Source organism: Polyodon spathula, chromosome 17, assembly GCF_017654505.1.
Source record: "Polyodon spathula isolate WHYD16114869_AA chromosome 17, ASM1765450v1, whole genome shotgun sequence".
NCBI lineage: Eukaryota > Metazoa > Chordata > Actinopteri > Acipenseriformes > Polyodontidae > Polyodon > Polyodon spathula.
Genome location: NC_054550.1, coordinates 37,485,711 through 37,508,258, shown reverse-complemented (window position 1 = coordinate 37,508,258; position 22,548 = coordinate 37,485,711). Strand labels below are relative to the sequence as shown.

The following is a 22,548-nucleotide window of genomic DNA, read 5'->3' as shown; positions in this document are numbered from 1 at the left end:
CCTGTACCTCCGCCAGGTCCCTGTTGAAGAGTGCATGCAGCTGGGCTGTCCTGAGCTCCTTGTATCTCTTCGCTGATAGCTCCTTCACTCGCCCTCTCCTCTCCAGGACTGAGTTCAGTTTGTGCTGCACGTGAGCCGTGCTGTCCTTCTTCAAGCCTTCCTTCTTCAGTTGCTCCGCCTGCTCTTTCAGGGAGGTCACCTGGGAAAGGACCACAGTAGGACTGGGAAACAACCAGCAGACCTCAAACAAACTGGTCGCTCACTCCTGGGTGTTGCTCATGCAAGTGCCATCTCTCATTCATTTGGATTGACAAAAAAATATAAAACTCCTGTTCTGGAGTCCTTTCACCATGGAGACCAAGTGAACCTTGAATTATTTCAATCATGATAGATGTACAGCACTACTCAAAGTAAACTTGGCAATAAAACAGCCTTTTGTGTTACAAAGCATTGTCACTGCCCTGAGTGTGTGGTTTCATTATTTAGTATTTGATTCCAGCCCTGGTGGTAGTAATGCCGGATTGATTTGGCGGAGACTGGTTTTATTCTATTTATTTTTCCCACCTTCTCCTCCTGGGAGCTCAGCAGCTTCTCAAAGGCTTCGTGTCTCTTGATGAGTCTTTCTGTCTCGTCCACCGAGTCCCCAAGAGCACTGCTCTTCAGATGGATCTGAATAGAGAGAGAGAGAGAGAGAGAGAGAGAGAGAGAGAGAGAGAGAGAGAGAGAGAGAGAGAGAGAGAATGTTTAGCAAAACCCCTCCCATTTCTCTAAGTCACTCCCAATTTACCAAGCCCACCCCCCTTTTACACAGACTCCCAGTTCAACCCACGCCCCTGGTCCCTGCTTCTGTTTTTAAAATAGGCCCTTCGACTTTACTAAACTACACCGATCCCATTGAAACAACTCGCTCACTCCCATCCCATCTAAACCACTCCCGGTTCACTCACTCACACCCATCCCATCTAAACCACTCCCGGTCCACTCGCTCACTCCCATCCCATCTCAACCACTCCCGGTTCACTCACTCACACCCATCCCATCTAAACCACTCCCGGTCCACTCGCTCACTCCCATCCCATCTAAACCACTCCCGGTCCACTCGCTCACACCCATCCCATCTAAATCCCATCACCACTCCCGGTCCACTCACTCACACCCATCCCATCCCATCTAAACCACTCCCGGTCCACTCGCTCACACCCATCCCATCTAAACCACTCCCGGTTCACTCACTCACACCCATCCCATCTAAACCACTCCAGTTCCACTCACTCACACCCATCCCATCTCAACCACTCCCGGTCCACTCGCTCACACCCATCCCATCTAAACAACTCCCGGTCCACTCGCTCACTCCCATCCCATCTAAACCACTCCCGGTCCACTCACTCACACCCATCCCATCTAAACCACTCCCGGTCCACTCACTCCCTCCCATCCCATCTAAACCACACCCAGTTCACTCACTCACACCCATCCCATCCCATCTAAACCACTCCCGGTCCACTCACTCACACCCATCCCATCTAAACAACTCCCGGTCCACTCGCTCACTCCCATCCCAACTAAACCACTCCCGGTTCACTCACTCACACCCATCCCATCCCATCTAAACCACTCCCGGTCCACTCACTCCCTCCCATCCCATCTAAACCACTCCCGGTCCACTCACTCACACCCATCCCATCTCAACCACTCCCGGTCCACTCACTCACACCCATCCCATCTAAACCACTCCCGGTCCACTCGCTCACTCCCATCCCATCTAAACCACTCCCAGTTCCACTCACTCACACCCATCCCATCTAAACCACTCCCGGTCCACTCGCTCACACCCATCCCATCTAAACCACTCCAGTTCCACTCGCTCACACCCATCCCATCTAAACCACTCCTGGTCCACTCGCTCACTCCCATCCCATCTCAACCACTCCCGGTTCACTCACTCACACCCATCCCATCTCAACCACTCCCGGTCCACTCGCTCACTCCCATCCCATCTCAACCACTCCCGGTCCACTCACTCACACCCATCCCATCTCAACCACTCCCGGTCCACTCACTCACACCCATCCCATCTAAACCACTCCCGGTTCACTCACTCACACCCATCCCATCTAAACCACTCCCGGTCCACTCGCTCACTCCCATCCCATCTAAACCACTCCCGTTCCACTCGCTCACACCCATCCCATCTAAACCACTCCCGGTCCACTCACTCACACCCATCCCATCTAAACCACTCCCGGTCCACTCGCTCACACCCATCCCATCTAAACCACTCCCGGTCCACTCACTCACACCCATCCCATCTAAACCACTCCCGGTCCACTCACTCACTCCCATCCCATCTAAACCACTCCCGGTCCACTCGCTCACCCCCATCCCATCTAAACCACTCCCGGTCCACTCACTCACTCCCATCCCATCTAAACCACTCCCGGTCCACTCGCTCACTCCCATCCCATCTAAACCACTCCCGGTCCACTCACTCACACCCATCCCATCTAAACCACTCCCGGTCCACTTGCTCACCCCCATCCCATCTAAACCACTCCCGGTTCACTCAGTCACACACATTTCATCCATAATCCCCCGTCACCGTTTCCAGTTTCACCTTTATTCTCCTGCACTTCCAGTTTTGCCCTCCTCTACTGAACCTTCCTCCTCTCCCAGCCCCACCTCCTCCTGATCCTCCCCACCCCTCCTGCTCTCCCAGCCCTACCTCCTCCTGATCCCCCCACCCCTCCCCTCCTAGTCCCCCCTTCTCCTCTTCCTCTCCGAGCCCCTCCTCCTCCTCCTCCTCTCCCAGTCCCTTCTCTTCCCTGCTCCTCCTCCTCTCCCTGCCCCTCCTCCTCTCCCAGTCCCTACCCCTCCTCCTCTCCCCACCCCTGCTCCCTGCCCCTCCTCCTCTCCCGTCCCTTCCCCCTCTTCCTCTCCGAGCCCCTCCTCCTCCTCCTCCTCTCCCAGTCCCTTCTCTTCCCTGCTCCTCCTCCTCTCCCTGCCCCTCCTCCTCTCCCAGTCCCTACCCCTCCTCCTCTCCCCACCCCTGCTCCCTGCCCCTCCTCCTCTCCCGTCCCTTCCCCCTCCTCCTCTCCCAGTCCCTTCTCTTGCCAGCCCCTCCTCCTCTTCCAGCCACTCCCCACCTCCTGTGAGTTGAGGATCTTCTCCATGTATGTGATGTCTCTGTAATAGATCTGCTCCAGGCGCATCCCCTCCAGCCAGCCCCTCTTCAGCTCCCACTGCTGGTACAGACTCTCCCGAGCCTCATTCAGTGCCTGCAGCTTGTCCTGGATCTACAACACAGTTAAACACCATGCACTGTACTGTACTGTACGTATTAGTGCTGCAATTTACCATCCAAAGTGAAACAGGTCAAGAAGCAACTGCTTAGGTTTGGATTCCTTGCAGAGCCTGAGAAACGCAGCACTCCACACAAACTCAAGCAGATGTTTCTTCAGTTGTTTCCATGGAATTGGTGAATGACCCTGATATGGAGAGCTTGATTTCAAATAAAGGGTTTGTAATGCTCTAGTACATATCCTCTGTTCCCTGCAGCTCTACCTCTCTGGTGGCTGGGATCTCCTCCTGCAGCAGCTCCCGCCCCAAGCTGAGCCCCAGGCTGTATGTCTCCTCGCGAGCGTCCATCTCCGCACGGAGCTGCTGGTGCAGGGTGAGCTGCAGGTCGCAGGCTGACACGTCACGCACCAATTCTTCCACGCGCATCCCCCTCAGCACCTCCTCGCACCACAGTACATAGTCCTGCACCTGAGAGCAGAGGCACAGGGGAATACAGGATAAACATGCTGCTATACTCCCTCCCAGTCCCTGGACTCTATCCGCTGAACCACACTGTCTCATATCCTTCCCGTCTCTCAGCTCTAATCATGCTAACTCCTCCATCCCTCCCAGTCCCTCAGCTCTACCCACAAGACCTCACTGCCTCCCTAGCTCCTAGCACTTGAGTGATCTCCTCAGGGTCAGCTCAACGCTCTGATGATGGATAGGAGTCAGATCCCAGTCCCTCAGCTCTACCCACTCTACCTCCTCCCAGTCCCTCAGCTCTACCCACTCTACCTCCTCCCAGTCCCTCAGCTCAACCCACTCTACCTCCTCCCAGTCCCTCAGCTCTACCCACTCTACCTCCTCCCAGTCCCTCAGCTCTACTCACTCTACCTCCTCCCAGTCTCTCAGCTCTACCCACTCTACCTCCTCCCAGTCCCTCAGCTCTACCCACTCTACCTCCTCCCAGTCCCTCAGCTCAACTCACTCTACCTCCTCCCAGTCACTCAGCTCTACCCACTCTACCTCCTCCCAGTCCCTCAGCTCTACCCACTCTACCTCCTCCCAGTCTCTCAGCTCTACCCACTCTACCTCCTCCCTACCCCTCAGTTCAACTCACTCTACCTCCTCCCAGTCCCTCAGCTCAACTCACTCTACCTCCTCCCAGTCCCTCAGCTCAACTCACTCTACCTCCTCCCAGTCCATCAGCTCTACCCACTCTACCTCCTCCCAGTCCCTCAGCTCAACCCACTCTACCTCCTCCCAGTCCATCAGCTCTACCCACTCTACCTCCTCCCAGTCCCTCAGCTCTACCCACTCTACCTCCTTTACCTCCTACCGGACACTCAGCTTACTCAGTTCAACTCACTCTACCTCCTCCCAGTCCATCAGCTCTACCCACTCTACCTCCTCCCAGTCTCTCAGCTCTACCCACTCTACCTCCTCCCAGTCCCTCAGCTCTACCCACTCTACCTCCTCCCAGTCCCTCAGCTCAACTCACTCTACCTCCTCCCAGTCCCTCAGCTCAACTCACTCTACCTCCTCCCAGTCACTCAGCTCTACTCACTCTACCTCCTCCCAGTCTCTCAGCTCTACCCACTCTACCTCCTCCCAGTCTCTCAGCTCTACCCACTCTACCTCCTCCCAGCCCCTCAGCTCAACTCACTCTACCTCCTCCCAGTCCCTCAGCTCTACTCACTATACTCCTCCCTACCCATCAGTTCAAACCTCAGCTCCTCCAAGGTCCCTCAGCTCAACGTACTCTATCCTCCCAGTCATCAGCTCTACTCAGTGCCTCCTACCAAGTCTCTCAGCTTACTCATGATGCCTCATGCTGCCTCCTCCCAGCCCCAGCCCTGTTCCCTGGCTCACAGTGTTGATGAAGCGGTGTTGATGGCAGGTCTGCTCCAGGTCCTCTCTCCTCTGCTCCACTTTCACTCGCAGCCTCTCCCAGCTCTCCACCACCTCCTGCTGCCTCTCCTGCAGGGCTCCGGCCAGCTCAGGGGGGCAGCCGCCCAAAGGCTTGTCTGCTCTGTCCAGCAGCTCCTGCAGCTGAGCAAGAGAGGGGCGGACAGCAAGAGAAATCAAACGGAATGACGGCTCAGATACAGCAAATACATCAGAACCTGTGGCTGTAAATGAATCTGGGCTTCTGATGACCTTAATAAACCGATGAAGCATCACTCGTGTGGGTTTACAGGGTCGCCAGAACGGCTTGATAAAACCAGACTTATTATATACAGTTGGGTGTGCTTTATTCCTTATTATTATGATTATTACTAACATTATTAATATTAATTCTGTGTACCTGCTGCTCGTTTCCAGCTAGTTCATGCTCCAGTGCTTCATGCTTGCGGAGCTGTGTTAGCGCCCCCCGCAGGTCCTTTGCAATATTGTCAGGGATGCTTTTGTATTTCTCCTAAAAGGGGAGTAGGAAAAAACAAACTTTAAATACAAACTGAATATAAACATGAGCCAAACACAAACCTGTACCCCTACAGAGACACGCACTGGGATGCTCACAAACGTTACCAGCATTCCCAGTACAGCCAGTCCACTCACCTCGATGTCAGCGAGGGCGTCAGTCAGGCCTCGGTTGATCTTGTGGATTTCCTCCACTTCCTGCAGCCTCTGCCCTCGAACCCGAGCCAGCCCCCTCAGCTCCTCCCAGGACTGCCTGCAAGAGGAGGAAGAGGAACAAGCAGCCTGAGCAAAGAAAACCAGGGCTGCCCTGCAGTCCAGGGATGGAAATAAGACTCCCATTGCATAGCAGTTTGACCCATTCCGGGTTAATGAGACACACCCGAGCTTGTAACCTATACACACTGGGGCTAATCAAGCTGGTAATAAAACCTGGCATGGTTGGAACTGCTATGCAATAGGAGTCTTCTTTCCATCCCTGCAGTCTTGGGCTAAAGGTAAGTTCTGGTATAAGAAACATCGCTAACTGTAATTGTGTAGTTATGCTCATGACCTGCAGTGTGCTGCAGAAGAGCAGGTCCCTGTATGCAGTGCTCTTGAAATGCACCTCTACAGACATACTGTTTAGTTTAGGACATTACAGCTAGCATTACAGGTCAGATTAGACTGCCGTGGTCCAGATTAGCTGGATTCTGTCCTGTAATTGAACTGCTCTCTGCTTCTCTGTTTCATTGTAACCACACAGCGTCTTGGCTGTGTTTCGGGACGGTACCTGAGCTGGTCCTGAGCCTGTCGGATGTCCCGGGACTGGGGGTGGCCGTGAAGGATGATGGAATCAGCGAGCTCCTGGCAGCCTCGTACCCGCTCTGCACCCACCTCCAGGAGGCGCTGCAGCCCCTCATACGTCCCTCGCAGAAGCTGGGGGTTGGGAAGAGGGGGGGGGGGGGGGGGGCATAAAAATCAGGTGAAAAGCTGATATTAACACACTCATTCTGCTGTGGGGTGAAGCTTAGACTGCGCTGCCATTCGAGTGCAGATCTACACAGTGAGATTACAAGTGTAGTTGCTGCTAATAGGTCCCAGTGTCAGTACTGATACAATAAGCCCAGCTCCAGTCAGTACTGGTACAATAAATCCAGCTCCAGTCAGTATTGGTATTATAAGCCCAGCTCCAGTCAGTATTGGTATTATAAATCCAGCTCCAGTCAGTATTGGTATTATAAGCCCAGCTCCAGTCAGTACTGATACAATAAACCCAGCTCCAGTCAGTATTGGTATTATAAGCCCAGCTCCAGTCAGTATTGGTATTATAAATCCAGCTCCAGTCAGTATTGGTATTATAAGCCCAGCTCCAGTCAGTATTGATACAATAAATCCAGCTCCAGTCAGTATTGGTATTATAAGCCCAGCTCCAGTCAGTACTGATACAATAAATCCAGCTCCAGTCAGTATTGGTATTATAAGCCCAGCTCCAGTCAGTACTGATACAATAAATCCAGCTCCAGTCAGTATTGGTATTATAAGCCCAGCTCCAGTCAGTATTGGTATTATAAGCCCAGCTCCAGTCAGTATTGGTATTATAAACCCAGCTCCAGTCAGTATTAGTATTATAAACCCAGCTCCAGTCAGTATTGGTATTATAAACCCAGCTCCAGTCAGTATTGGTATTATAAGCCCAGCTCCAGTCAGTATTGGTATTATAAGCCCAGCTCCAGTCAGTATTAGCTCCAGTCAGTATTGGTATTATAAGCCCAGCTCCAGTCAGTATTGGTATTATAAGCCCAGCTCCAGTCAGTATTGGTATTATAAACCCAGCTCCAGTCAGTATTGGTATTATAAGCCCAGCTCCAGTCAGTATTGGTATTATAAGCCCAGCTCCAGTCAGTATTAGTATTATAAGCCCAGCTCCAGTCAGTATTGGTATTATAAGCCCAGCTCCAGTCAGTATTGGTATTATAAGCCCAGCTCCAGTCAGTATTGGTATTATAATCCCAGCTCCAGTCAGTATTGGTATTATAAGCCCAGCTCCAGTCAGTATTGGTATTATAAGCCCAGCTCCAGTCAGTATTAGTATTATAAGCCCAGCTCCAGTCAGTATTGGTATTATAAGCCCAGCTCCAGTCAGTATTAGTATTATAAACCCAGCTCCAGTCAGTATTGGTATTATAAGCCCAGCTCCAGTCAGTATTGGTATTATAAGCCCAGCTCCAGTCAGTATTAGTATTATAAACCCAGCTCCAGTCAGTATTAGTATTATAAGCCCAGCTCCAGTCAGTATTGGTATTATAAGCCCAGCTCCAGTCAGTATTGGTATTATAAGCCCAGCTCCAGTCAGTATTAGTATTATAAGCCCAGCTCCAGTCAGTATTAGTATTATAAGCCCAGCTCCAGTCAGTATTGGTATTATAAGCCCAGCTCCAGTCAGTATTGGTATTATAAGCCCAGCTCCAGTCAGTATTGGTATTATAAGCCCAGCTCCAGTCAGTATTGGTATTATAAGCCCAGCTCCAGTCAGTATTGGTATTATAAGCCCAGCTCCAGTCAGTATTGGTATTATAAGCCCAGCTCCAGTCAGTATTGGTATTATAAGCCCAGCTCCAGTCAGTATTGGTATTATAAACCCAGCTCCAGTCAGTATTGGTATTATAAGCCCAGCTCCAGTCAGTATTGGTATTATAAGCCCAGCTCCAGTCAGTATTGGTATTATAAGCCCAGCTCCAGTCAGTATTAGTATTATAAACCCAGCTCCAGTCAGTATTGGTATTATAAGCCCAGCTCCAGTCAGTATTAGTATTATAAACCCAGCTCCAGTCAGTATTAGTATTATAAGCCCAGCTCCAGTCAGTATTGGTATTATAAGCCCAGCTCCAGTCAGTATTGGTATTATAAGCCCAGCTCCAGTCAGTATTAGTATTATAAACCCAGCTCCAGTCAGTATTAGTATTATAAGCCCAGCTCCAGTCAGTATTAGTATTATAAACCCAGCTCCAGTCAGTATTAGTATTATAAACCCAGCTCCAGTCAGTATTGGTATTATAAGCCCAGCTCCAGTCAGTATTGGTATTATAAGCCCAGCTCCAGTCAGTATTAGTATTATAAACCCAGCTCCAGTCAGTATTGGTATTATAAGCCCAGCTCCAGTCAGTATTGGTATTATAAGCCCAGCTCCAGTCAGTATTAGTATTATAAACCCAGCTCCAGTCAGTATTAGTATTATAAACCCAGCTCCTGCGCTCACCTGCACATGCTCATAGTCGCCCCCATAATCCTCAGAGCAGGCGTGCTGCCGTTGCTCAGCGATCCAGTCCTTCAGCTCAGTGGACTCCCGCTGGTACTCGTGATGAAGCACAGCCTCCTCCAGCCGCTGGGACCTGGGGACCGACAGGGACAGGGACAGTGGACAAAGGAATGAGGGCTCGGTTCAGAGCTTTACACACGTCAATTCTGAAATGGGTTTCGGTGAGGCAGACAGTGAAATACAATAGATTGATTACAGTTTGATCGTAAACTTGGAAAAATAACATGAATTTAATGTTGAGTTAATTTGGACACTCGAGTGTTGCTCGTTAAAATGAAACATGCAGAAGATATACAGCAGCACTAAAAGAGAAACGCGTTGCAAAAGCACAAAGGAGGAAGGCTGCCTTTGTCTGTGTGTACTAGAAATGTATCAGTGAAGTTATCGAAACAGCCTACCCCCTCTCCCTCCCTCCCTTTCCCTCCCTCTCCCCCTCCCCCTCCCCCCCTCCCCAGGGGATGGACAACTGCGACCGTGCAAGACATAAAACGAGTCGCCGAGCCCTCACGCTAGTCACATCAGCCCAGGTGGAGAGCAGCTTGGGTTAGGGGGTCGAGCTTCGAGGAGATCCTCTCCCTGCCCTCTCCACACTCAACCGCAGCTCTGCAGCCTGTCCACCCAATGCCTCGATCTGAGTGAGCACAGCCTGCAACACAGAGCCGTGGCTACAGTGTGACACTGTCCCTCTGGGTCTCGATACTGTACTTACCGGTGCCTTGCAGAGCAGTGCTTCCCCTTGCGTGCATTACACTAAACCAGCATGTACAATGACAGCTCTACACATGTAGATGCATTAGCTATGGTTTTTGTATTTTATTAGCCTATGCAAAATGATTAATACCAATACTGGTAGGCTTGGTACAGTATGAGTAAGTCATCTGGCACAGTAAGAATAGAATCTGGGAGTGACAGTTGTCAAGCCTTGAGGTTTGAAACGTGTGAATCGTTGTGCTGTGTGTGTGAGGTCAGCACCAGCGGCACGGAGACACACACACAGGGCTCTCACCTTGTGCTTCTTCATGTGGCTCAGAGTGGACAGCTCGCTCTTCCCATAATCATCACTGCTGACCAGAGGGAGGGTCTCAGACAGGCGGGACGCCAGCTCAGCAGAGTCCTGCTGGAACTGGAGAGGAGGGAGCGAGAGACGGAGACGGAAGGGGGAGGGGGGCAAGTTAAACAGGGGCAGAAAGGAAGAGGTACTAGAGTAACCCTAACCCTTCCCCACTGTTGAGAAAATCCACATAATACAGCAGAACCTTAGCAGTAGCACAGACAGACAGCTTGATGTGACAATCTCAGCTTTATCCCCCCCAGTTTCATGTATTCTTCATGAGCCAGTTGCTCAGTACCAGCATTCCACTCTGACACCACGTATGATTGCCTAGGAGACCCTGTACCTGCTGCAGTGTGACCGAGTGAAGCAGCCCTGCAGCCCTGTGCTCGCAGGCGCTCTCCAGCTGCTCCCAGTCCTCTCCCAGCTGCCTGCTGCGCTCCGCAATGTCCTCTCCACTGAAGAATCGAGAGCCGCCCATCACCCTCCCCTTCTCCAGGACTCGCTGGGGGTTCTGCTTGTGAGCCTTCACCTCTGCCTGGAGCTCCTGAGAGAGAGAGAGAGAGAGACACGCAGTGGGGTGAGAAATACATACATCATCCATTCCAGGTGTTACTTTGCTGGATTAGTCACAGTTTATAGGTAACAAGCTCAGGTGTCTCTTATTAAACCAGGAATGGATCAAACTGCTATGTATCAGGAGTCTTATTTCCATCCCAGTAAATACAGTGTGTTTCTGGTCTAGTCTGTGCAGTGTGTCTGTACCCTGTGTTTCTGGTCTAGTCTGTGCAGTGTGTCTGTACCCTGTGTTTCTGGTCTAGTCTGTGCAGTGTGTCTGTACCCTGTGTTTCTGGTCTAGTCTGTGCAGTGTGTCTGTACCCTGTGTTTCTGGTCTAGTCTGTGCAGTGTGTCTGTACCCTGTGTTTCTGGTCTAGTCTGTGCAGTGTGTCTGTACCCTGTGTTTCTGGTCTAGTCTGTGCAGTGTGTCTGTACCCTGTGTTTCTGGTCTAGTCTGTGCAGTGTGTCTGTACCCTGTGTTTCTGGTCTAGTCTGTGCAGTGTGTCTGTACCCTGTGTTTCTGGTCTAGTCTGTGCAGTGTGTCTGTACCCTGTGTTTCTGGTCTAGTCTGTGCAGTGTGTCTGTACCCTGTGTTTCTGGAGCAGGCTCTGTGCAGTATGTCTGTACCCTGTGTTTCTGGTCTAGTCTGTGCAGTGTGTCTGTACCCTGTGTTTCTGGTCTAGTCTGTGCAGTGTGTCTGTACCCTGTGTTTCTGGAGCAGGCTCTGTGCAGTGTCCAGTGACCTCCCATAGTTGGTGGAGGTTGCGCTGGGCCAGCGCTCCGAGATCCAGCCTCGCTCCACGTCCAGGTCGTGGTAGAACTCGTACAGCACCACCGACGCCTCCAGCTGGGTCCTCCGCTGAGACAAGGGGTGCTGCAGGGACTTGAACCTGCAGGGAAACACAGCAGCCACGTCAAACACACACTGCCAGGGAACCTGCAGGGAAACACACAGCAGCCACGTCAAACACACACTGCCAGGGAACCTGCAGGGAAACACACAGCAGCCACGTCAAACACACACTGCCAGGGAACCTGCAGGGAAACACACAGCAGCCACGTCAAACACACACTGCCAGGGAACCTGCAGGGAAACACACAGCAGCCACGTCAAACACACACTGCCAGGGAACCTGCAGGGAAACACACAGCAGCCACGTCAAACACACACTGCCAGGGAACCTGCAGGGAAACACACAGCAGCCACGTCAAACACACACTGCCAGGGAACCTGCAGGGAAACACACAGCAGCCAGGTCAAACACACACTGCCAGGGAACCTGCAGGGAAACACACAGCAGCCACGTCAAACACACACTGCCAGGGAACCTGCAGGGAAACACACAGCAGCCACGTCAAACACACACTGCCAGGGAACCTGCAGGGAAACACACAGCAGCCACGTCAAACACACACTGCCAGGGAACCTGCAGGGAAACACACAGCAGCCACGTCAAACACACACTGCCAGGGAACCTGCAGGGAAACACACAGCAGCCACGTCAAACACACACTGCCAGGGAACCTGCAGGGAAACACACAGCAGCCACGTCAAACACACACTGCCAGGGAACCTGCAGGGAAACACACAGCAGCCACGTCAAACACACACTGCCAGGGAACCTGCAGGGAAACACACAGCAACCACGTCAAACACACACTGCCAGGGAACCTGCAGGGAAACACACAGCAACCACGTCAAACACACACTGCCAGGGAACCTGCAGGGAAACACACAGCAGCCACGTCAAACACACACTGCCAGGGAACCTGCAGGGAAACACACAGCAGCCACGTCAAACACACACTGCCAGGGAACCTGCAGGGAAACACACAGCAGCCACGTCAAACACACACTGCCAGGGAACCTGCAGGGAAACACACAGCAACCACGTCAAACACACACTGCCAGGGAACCTGCAGGGAAACACACAGCAGCCAGGTCAAACACACACTGCCAGGGAACCTGCAGGGAAACACACAGCAGCCACGTCAAACACACACTGCCAGGGAACCTGCAGGGAAACACACAGCAGCCAGGTCAAACACACACTGCCAGGGAACCTGCAGGGAAACACACAGCAACCACGTCAAACACACACTGCCAGGGAACCTGCAGGGAAACACACAGCAGCCACGTCAAACACACACTGCCAGGGAACCTGCAGGGAAACACACAGCAGCCACGTCAAACACACACTGCCAGGGAACCTGCAGGGAAACACACAGCAGCCACGTCAAACACACACTGCCAGGGAACCTGCAGGGAAACACACAGCAGCCACGTCAAACACACACTGCCAGGGAACCTGCAGGGAAACACACAGCAGCCACGTCAAACACACACTGCCAGGGAACCTGCAGGGAAACACACAGCAGCCACGTCAAACACACACTGCCAGGGAACCTGCAGGGAAACACACAGCAGCCAGGTCAAACACACACTGCCAGGGAACCTGCAGGGAAACACACAGCAGCCACGTCAAACACACACTGCCAGGGAACCTGCAGGGAAACACACAGCAGCCACGTCAAACACACACTGCCAGGGAACCTGCAGGGAAACACACAGCAGCCAGGTCAAACACACACTGCCAGGGAACCTGCAGGGAAACACACAGTAGCCACGTCAAACACGCACTGCCAGGGAACCTGCAGGGAAACACACAGCAGCCACGTCAAACACACACTGCCAGGGAACCTGCAGGGAAACACACAGCAGCCAGGTCAAACACACACTGCCAGGGAACCTGCAGGGAAACACACAGCAGCCAGGTCAAACACACACTGCCAGGGAACCTGCAGGGAAACACACAGCAGCCAGGTCAAACACACACTGCCAGGGAACCTGCAGGGAAACACACAGCAGCCAGGTCAAACACACACTGCCAGGGAACCTGCAGGGAAGACTTCATGAATCTGAGGCTGTTAAAGTACTCTCTCTTCAGGCTCTCCCTTGTAGGTATTGTCTCTCTGCAGGCTCTCCTGTGTAGGTATTGTCTCTCTGCAGGCTCTCATGTGTAGATATTGTCTCTCTGCAGGCTTTCCTGTGTAGGTATTGTCTCTCTGCAGGCTCTCCCTTGTAGGTATTGTCTCTCTGCAGGCTCTCCTGTGTAGATATTGTCTCTCTGCAGGCTTTCCTGTGTAGGTATTGTCTCTCTGCAGGCTCTCCTGTGTAGATATTGTCTCTCTGCAGGCTCTCCTGTGTAGATATTGTCTCTCTGCAGGCTTTCCTGTGTAGGTATTGTCTCTCTGCAGGCTCTCATGTGTAGATATTGTCTCTCTGCAGGCTCTCATGTAGATATTGTCTCTCTGCAGGCTCTCATGTGTAGGTATTGTCTCTCTGCAGGCTCTCATGTAGATATTGTCTCTCTGCAGGCTCTCGTGTAGGTATTGTCTCTCTGCAGGCTCTCATGTAGATATTGTCTCTCTGCAGGCTCTCATGTAGATATTGTCTCTCTGCAGGCTCTCATGTAGATATTGTCTCTCTGCAGGCTCTCATGTAGATATTGTCTCTCTGCAGGCTCTCATGTAGGTATTGTCTCTCTGCAGGCTCTCATGTGTAGATATTGTCTCTCTGCAGGCTCTCCTGTGTAGGTATTGTCTCTCTGCAGGCTCTCATGTGTAGGTATTATCTCTCTGCAGGCTCTCGTGTAGATATTGTCTCTCTGCAGGCTCTCATGTGTAGGTATTGTCTCTCTGCAGGCTCTCATGTAGATATTGTCTCTCTGCAGGCTCTCGTGTAGGTATTGTCTCTCTGCAGGCTCTCATGTGTAGGTATTGTCACTCTGCAGGCTCTCTTGTGTAGGTATTGTCTCTCTGCAGGCTCTCATGTGTAGATATTGTCTCTCTGCAGGCTCTCGTGTAGGTATTGTCTCTCTGCAGGCTCTCATGTGTAGATATTGTCTCTCTGCAGGCTCTCATGTAGATATTGTCTCTCTGCAAGCCCTTGTTTGTTGAGGTATTTCTGCATTTCTAAGGCCTCTCATATTAAAGTATTGTGTCTCTCTCTCAAGACTCAATTGTCTGTCTACGAATGGAAATAAGACTCTATTCACCCATTCCCAGTTTTACGAGGAGCTTGATTAGCCACAGTGTAGCGATAACACGCTCAGGTGTGTCTTACTGACTCTAACAGTAAAACCAGCAATGGATCAAACTGCAGTGCAACGGGAGTCTTGTTTCCATCCCTGCTCTCTCTCTCAGAGACCTCTATCTGTATTTTCTCACAGAGCTCACCTGTCCAGGTATTTCTGCTCTCTCTCAGAGACCTCTATCTGCATTTTCTCACAGGGCTCACCTGTCCAGGTATTTCTGCTCTCTCTCTCAGAGACCTCTATCTGCATTTTCTCACAGGGCTCACCTGTCCAGGTATTTCTGCTCTCTCTCTCTCTCTCTCAGAGACCTCTATCTGCATTTTCTCACAGGGCTCACCTGTCCAGGTATTTCTGCTCTCTTTCTCAGAGACCTCTATCTGTATTTTCTTGCAGGGCTCACCTGTCCAGGTATTTCTGCGTCTCTCTCAGGATCCTCTGAGAGTCGAAGTGGTTGGTTGCCATGTTCTCTGCGCGGCTTACGATGGCGTTCATCTTCTCTGCCAGCTCTCGCGTCTCGCTCTCCAGCTGCCGGTGCTCCTTCAGCAGCTGCCGGCTAGAGCGCAGGTCGTGACCTTTCCCAGCATCCTGCAGCATCCTCTCGATCGCCTCCATGTTCACCTTGGCATCCTGGGAAACGAGACAACGAGTCAGGGAGGTCAGAGGTACGGGAATTGTCCTAAGGGGTTTCTTGCTAGTTATTTACAGTAAAAATGATTTTGTTTGTCTCAGAAAACGTCCTGCGAGTTAAAATGAGCTATCAGGCATGTACTGTGATTATACATTGTGAGGACAGTCTGCCAGCTGAGTGTGTCAGGCTGGTGCTTTACCTGCAGAAGCTCCATCAGCTGCTCCTGCTGCCCGGCCTGCCTCAGCTTGTCTCCGCGCTCCGTCATCTTCCCCTGCAGCTCCGCCCACCTGTCGCTCACCTCGCCCATCTTCTCCTGGAGCGCGCGGCGGGCAGGGTGACCCTCCGCCAGCATCGCCGCACACGCCTGACACACAGAGAACGAGAGACACAGGGATAGAGAGGCACAGAAACACAGGGACAGAGAAATAGAGAGACATAGGGATAGAGAGACACAGACACAGAGATAGAGAGATAGAGACACAGGGATAGAGAGACACAGAGATAGAGACCCAGGGATAGAGACACAGGGATAGAGAGACACAGAGATAGAGACCCAGGGATAGAGACACAGGGATAGAGAGACACAGAGATAGAGACACAGAGACACAGGGATAGGGATAGAGAGACACAGAGACACACTGATTGGTTATTCAAATACAGCACTATATAACAACATTTAACAAGATTTCATTTAAGGGAACAAAAATGAAAGTATTTTGTTTTCATGCTTCTGAATTCAGTGTTCATAAAAGGAGAAGGACAATGGAAGTGTTCCCTTACTCTGCTGTTTCATACCCTCCCTCCTTCACCTGTTTCTCCCCATCTGTCTCCTCACCTGTTTGAGCTCCTCCAGTCGCACCTGGTTAGCCTGCATCTCCTTCTCTGCCGCCTCGTGTCTCTTCAGTTTGAGCAGGATGTTGGTCGGGTCTCGGTACGATTCATCCTCTGCAATCTTGAACTTTTCATCCATCCACAGGAGCAGCTCTGCGGCATCGCGATTAAACTCCTGAGGGCCAAACACACCAGACACAACACAGCAGCATCTCAGTACTGTGCACAAAACACAGCAGCAGCTCAGTACTGTGCACACAACACAACAGCAGCTCAGTACTGTGCACATAACACAACAGCAGCTCAGTACTGTGCACACAACACAACAGCAGCTCAGCACTGTGCACACAACACAACAGCAGCTCAGCACTGTGCACACAACACAGCAGCAGCTCAGTACACAGCACACACCACAGCAGCAGCTCAGTACTGTGCACACAACACAACAGCAGCTCAGCACTGTGCACACAACACAACAGCAGCTCAGCACTGTGCACACAACACAACAGCAGCTCAGCACTGTGCACACAACACAACAGCAGCTCAGCACTGTGCACACAACACAACAGCAGCTCAGCACTGTGCACACAACACAACAGCAGCTCAGCACTGTGCACACAACACAACAGCAGCTCAGCATTGTGCACAAAACACAGCAGCAGCTCAGTACTGTGCACACAACACAACAGCAGCTCAGTACTGTGCACACAACACAACAGCAGCTCAGCACTGTGCAGACAACACAACAGCAGCTCAGTACACAACACACACCACAGCAGCAGCTCAGCACTGTGCACACAACACAACAGCAGCTCAGCACTGTGCACACAACACAACAGCAGCTCAGTACACAGCACACACCACAGCAGCAGCTCAGCACTGTGCACACAACACAACAGCAGCTCAGTACTGTGCACACAACACAACAGCAGCTCAGCACTGTGCACACAACACAACAGCAGCTCAGTACTGTGCACACAACACAACAGCAGCTCAGCACTGTGCACACAACACAACAGCAGCTCAGCACTGTGCACACAACACAACAGCAGCTCAGTACTGTGCACACAACACAACAGCAGCTCAGCACTGTGCACACAACACAACAGCAGCTCAGCACTGTGCACACAACACAACAGCAGCTCAGCACTGTGCACACAACACAACAACAGCTCAGTACTGTGCACAAAACACAGCAGCAGCTCAGCACTGTGCACACAACACAACAGCAGCTCAGCACTGTGCACACAACACAACAGCAGCTCAGCACTGTGCACACAACACAACAACAGCTCAGTACTGTGCACACAACACAACAACAGCTCAGTACTGTGCACACTGGGCGAACTGAAATGCTGGGATCCTGAGTTAATTATCTGGAACTGGAACAAATACCTTGTGTCAGGATATTCCACGTCAGTAGAAAGCAGGTGAAGGGGCAGTGCTGTACCTGATGTTTCATTGACTCCTGCAGCTTCTTCCTCCTGGAGTCCCTGCTCTCTCCCAGCTTCTCTCTCTGGCGCTGCACTGCTTGCGCCCTCTGCTGGATGCTGTGGGGAATGCGCATGGCTGCTATTACTAAGGCATTCATTTCAGAGCAAGTTTTTAAAGCGTTCACAGTAAGATAATATATACTTGAATACTTTTAATGCTAATCATCCTGTTGAATGTTTCTGTTATTGTAAACATCCCAAAAATTAAAAAAAAGGAAAAGGAAATGATTTAAGTGTTTACTTTTTAGCAGCAAAGTGCCGTTTCCCTGCCAGCTGGTCCCCCTTCTCCTGCAGACCCCTGATCCTGGGGTCCAGCACCTTCACTAGGCTCTCCAGCTCCTCCTGTCTCTTCAGCAGGCTCTGCACGCTGTCCACTGAGTCCTGAGGGGAGACAACACACTGCATTGGAATCCTCCATCCACACAGCCATCAACACAGCCAATTTAGCCTGGCCACTTGTATACAAGAATCCCCTCCAGCTGAGGTATTTGCTGCTGAAAGCCTTAAGAACATAAGAACATAAGAAAGTTTACAAACGAGAGGAGGCCATTCGGCCCATCTTGCTCGTTTGGTTGTTAGTAGCTTATTGATCCCAAAATCTCATCAAGCAGCTTCTTGAAGGATCCCAGGGTGTCAGCTTCAACAACATTACTGGGGAGTTGATTCCAGACCCTCACAATTCTCTGTGTAAAAAAGTGTCTCCTATTTTCTGTTCTGAATGCCCCTTTTTCTAAACTCCATTTGTGACCCCTGGTCCTTGTTTCTTTTTTCAGGCTGAAAAAGTCCCTTGGGTCGACACTGTCAATACCTTTTAGAATTTTGAATGCTTGAATTAGGTCGCCACGTAGTCTTCTTTGTTCAAGACTGAACAGATTCAATTCTTTTAGCCTGTCTGCATATGACATGCCTTTTAAACCCGGAATAATTCTGGTCGCTCTTCTTTGCACTCTTTCGAGAGCAGCAATATCTTTTTTATAGCGAGGTGACCAGAACTGCACACAATATTCAAGATGAGGTCTTACTAGTGCATTGTACAGTTTTAACATTACTTCCCTTGATTTAAATTCAACACTTTTCACAATGTATCCGAGCATCTTGTTAGCCTTTTTTATAGCTTCCCCACATTGTCTAGATGAAGACATTTCTGAGTCAACAAAAACTCCTAGGTCTTTTTCATAGATTCCTTCTCCAATTTCAGTATCTCCCATATGATATTTATAATGTACATTTTTATTTCCTGCGTGCAGTACCTTACACTTTTCTCTATTAAATGTCATTTGCCATGTGTCTGTCCAGTTCTGAATCTTGTCTAGATCATTTTGAATGACCTTTGCTGCTGCAACAGTGTTTGCCACTCCTCCTACTTTTGTGTCGTCTGCAAATTTAACAAGTTTGCTTACTATACCAGAATCTAAATGTGTTGTTTTATAGCTCTGGGTCCTGCTCTCTCACCCCCAGGTCCTGCACTCGAAGCCTGGCCTCGTGACTCGACAGTGCCGCTTCAATTCGGTCAGCCTCGCGGTTGAAGTGCTGCAGCTCCACCCCCTCCTGCAGACGCCTGTCCCGATTGGTCCACAGGTGTTCCAGCTCTGCCCACTGGCGGTTCAGCTTGCCCAGAGTCTGTCTCACCTCAGATGCCTTGCCAGGAGAGCAGCTGGACAGGGAGTCCCCCAGAGCCTCTGCTGACTGCAACCTGATCACACAGCCGTGGGCAGAGACACACACAGAGACAGACATAGGATTTAGGCTCCACTGTGTACCACTGGAAAACTACCTCCCAGACTTGGAGTCAAAACATTTGTTGTGGTTTTCTGCAGAGGTCATAGTCGTCTTGCAGCAGACTGGCAGTGGACCTAAGGTCTGCTCTCCTCCATCTCTCCTCTCTTCTCCCCCCTCCTCCTCCCTCACCTCTCCCGCTGTGCATCCATCTCTTTCCGGAGGTCCTGGTTCTCTTGCACGAGCCTCTCTGCAGAGGCCAGGTCAGAGCCGCTCTCCTGTCCCACCAGCCTGTCGCGAGCGCCCTCCGCCCAGAGCTGCAAGTCCTGAGTCTCCTGGAGGAAGTGAGCCCTGTACAGTGCCTCCTCCACTCCTCTCCTCCGCCCCTCTGCCTGCACCTTCACTCGCTCCAGCAGGCGCTCCAGATCGCGCACCTCTGCCAGAATTGCAGCACTCTCCGCGGGGCTCAAGTCCTGCTTCCTGAGGGAAGAGAGGAAACGGAGAGGGTATCAAATCTACTATCTAGCACTGCTATTTTTTATGCATATATAAATCTGAAATATTTCTGTCGGTTGGCTGCATTAACTCTGGCAGTGCTTGCATATGGTGCATGTCATGCCAGTAAAGATGACTGGATTTGACAGACGAGGGTTTTCAGTAGAGAAGCAGGGAGTGTCAGCAGTGAGGGCAGTGGCGGTGCACCCACATCTTGGCTATGCCCTTCAGGTACTCGATCCTCCTCTCCAACGCCATTATCTCTCTCTCGGCATGGCCCTGCCTACGGCGTTCAGCCTCCAGAGCAGGTGAGGTGCTGCCCAGCTCGGTGCCCTCCAGCTGGACCAGCTTGTCCTGCAGCAGGGTCCGGGCATCCTGGCAGCTCTGCAGGAAGGACTTGACATCAGCCGTGCCCAGCAGCTCCCGCCCCTTCTCATCCTTGAGGTGCTGCAGCCGCTCCCACCTGCCGAGCCAGCATACGTGGGGTTAACAACATGACACAGCACGGCAAAAACAAAGTTAAAACAACACGGCAACGTAATATAAAAACAACACAATGCAACATAAAAAGAATGTGTGTGTGCCTCTCAATGTCTGTTTCAGGGTTAGTCTCAGTGTGTGAGTGTGTCCTGACCTGTTGGTGACCTGCTCCTCTCTCGCCCGGATCTCGTCCTTCTTGCTGTGGCCACTCTTCACTAGCTCCTCCCCCAGCCTGGTGATGTCATCCAGCCGGCCCCTCCCACCCGCCAGCTCCGTCAGGAAGTTCTGGAAGACACAAAGGGTTAACTGCGTTTCCTCACCATGCAGAGCAGTGGGTGTGCAGGTTACCAGGAGAGAGTCGGGGTCTGCAGGATCACACGAGGGCTATTGTCTCAGAGCATGCTCAATATTGTTAATACCAAGCTGGATAAGTGGGTCTCCATTGAAATGGATACATTGCATGTGAAATCTGTACAAACATATGACTTCTTCCACTGCACCCCCTCCACTGGGACTTCACCCCCAGTGAGAGATTGGAATTGGTGTAAGAGCCCGCAGAGGGGTGTCCTTCCTTCCTTCTTACCTGGTATTTGATCTGCATGACCTCTACGTTCTCGGATTTGGGCTGGAAGGTGTTGAGCACGTTCTCCTTGTCCCCCATCCAGGACTCGCACTCCCGACACGTGCTATAGAATCGGAAGAGCCGGATCGTCTCCTCCAGGGCTGTCCTCCGAGTCTGCACCGGGGAAAGAGAGAGGGAGGATGCAGGGTGACAATGCAGAGCGGCCTTTCTCTGCTGCACGGAACAGGCAATAAACAATAACCCAGACATGCAGGCAGCCATGTCTACAGATCTATCAGATCCATACAGGGAAACCTCTCCATCCAATAAACAATAACCCAGACATGCAGGCAGCCGTGTCTACAGATCTATCAGATCCATACAGGGAAACCTCTCCATCCAATAAACAATAACCCAGACATGCAGGCAGCCGTGTCTACAGATCTATCAGATCCATACAAGGAAACCTCTCCATCCAATAAACAATAGCCCAGACATGCAGGCAGCCGTATCTACAGATCTATCAGATCCATACAAGGAAACCTCTCCATCCAATAAACAATAACCCAGACATGCAGGCAGCCGTGTCTACAGATCTATCAGATCCATACAAGGAAACCTCTCCATCCAATAAACAATAACCCAGACATGCAGGCAGCCGTGTCTACAGATCTATCAGATCCATACAAGGAAACCTCTCCATCCAATAAACAATAACCCAGACATGCAGGCAGCCGTGTCTACAGATCTATCAGATCCATACAGGGAAACCTCTCCATCCAATAAACAATAGCCCAGACATGCAGGCAGCCGTGTCTACAGATCTATCAGATCCATACAAGGAAACCTCTCCATCCAATAAACAATAGCCCAGACATGCAGGCAGCCGTGTCTACAGATCTATCAGATCCATACAAGGAAACCTCTCCATCCAATAAACAATAGCCCAGACATGCAGGCAGCCGTGTCTACAGATCTATCAGATCCATACAAGGAAACCTCTCCATCCAATAAACAATAACCCAGACATGCAGGCAGCCGTGTCTACAGATCTATCAGATCCATACAGGGAAACCTCTCCATGAAGACCAGGCAAGGGACCAACAAAATGTGTCCTTACCAGTGAAGGTCTTAACCATGTTGCTTAGTACCAAGGTGGCCTGCGAGCATGTTCACTGTGTCTCTATAGCCCATGGCCGCTGTGTCGTTACCTGGGCCAGTCTGAGCAGGGTATTGAATTCGGAGTCCAGCGCACTCTGGGTGCTGTGGATAGTGTCTGGGTCAAGGTGTGGGTCGGGTCCGGTCGCTGAGCTGAACTGGATCTCTGTGGTGCCGCGACGCATCGAGCGACTGCGCCTGGGTCGGCTCACCTTGGTCGGGGGGCTCCGCTGAACCCCATTCTTCAACACCGGGGAGTGTACCACCACCTGAGGAGAGCAATCAAACAGCTTACACAGTGATATGATAAGACAAGCATGATCCAACACAAAGAGACAAGCATGATCCAACACAGAGACAAGCATGATCCAACACAGAGACAAGCATCATCTAACACAGAGACAAGCATGATCCAACACAGAGACAAGCATGATCCAACACAGAGACAAGCATGATCCAACACAGAGACAAGCATGAT

At 51.3% G+C, this 22,548-nt stretch overlaps 1 protein-coding gene across 1 annotated transcript in view; it reads right to left on the bottom strand.

Moving 5' to 3' along the window:
- Window positions 1-22,548, bottom strand: part of sptbn5 (spectrin, beta, non-erythrocytic 5) — a 64,058-nt gene that overhangs the window by 31,146 nt on the left and 10,364 nt on the right. Inside the window, 24 exon segments of the mRNA XM_041275407.1 lie at window positions 8-199; window positions 565-669; window positions 3,147-3,296; window positions 3,565-3,768; window positions 5,155-5,334; window positions 5,591-5,701; window positions 5,845-5,959; window positions 6,476-6,621; window positions 8,942-9,074; window positions 9,598-9,647; window positions 10,008-10,124; window positions 10,399-10,599; window positions 11,314-11,500; window positions 15,108-15,334; window positions 15,535-15,699; window positions 16,171-16,341; window positions 17,617-17,716; window positions 17,901-18,040; window positions 19,112-19,352; window positions 19,568-19,855; window positions 20,082-20,333; window positions 20,505-20,635; window positions 20,934-21,086; window positions 22,124-22,339. Coding sequence (XP_041131341.1) covers window positions 8-199; window positions 565-669; window positions 3,147-3,296; window positions 3,565-3,768; window positions 5,155-5,334; window positions 5,591-5,701; window positions 5,845-5,959; window positions 6,476-6,621; window positions 8,942-9,074; window positions 9,598-9,647; window positions 10,008-10,124; window positions 10,399-10,599; window positions 11,314-11,500; window positions 15,108-15,334; window positions 15,535-15,699; window positions 16,171-16,341; window positions 17,617-17,716; window positions 17,901-18,040; window positions 19,112-19,352; window positions 19,568-19,855; window positions 20,082-20,333; window positions 20,505-20,635; window positions 20,934-21,086; window positions 22,124-22,339 — 3,975 coding nt within the window.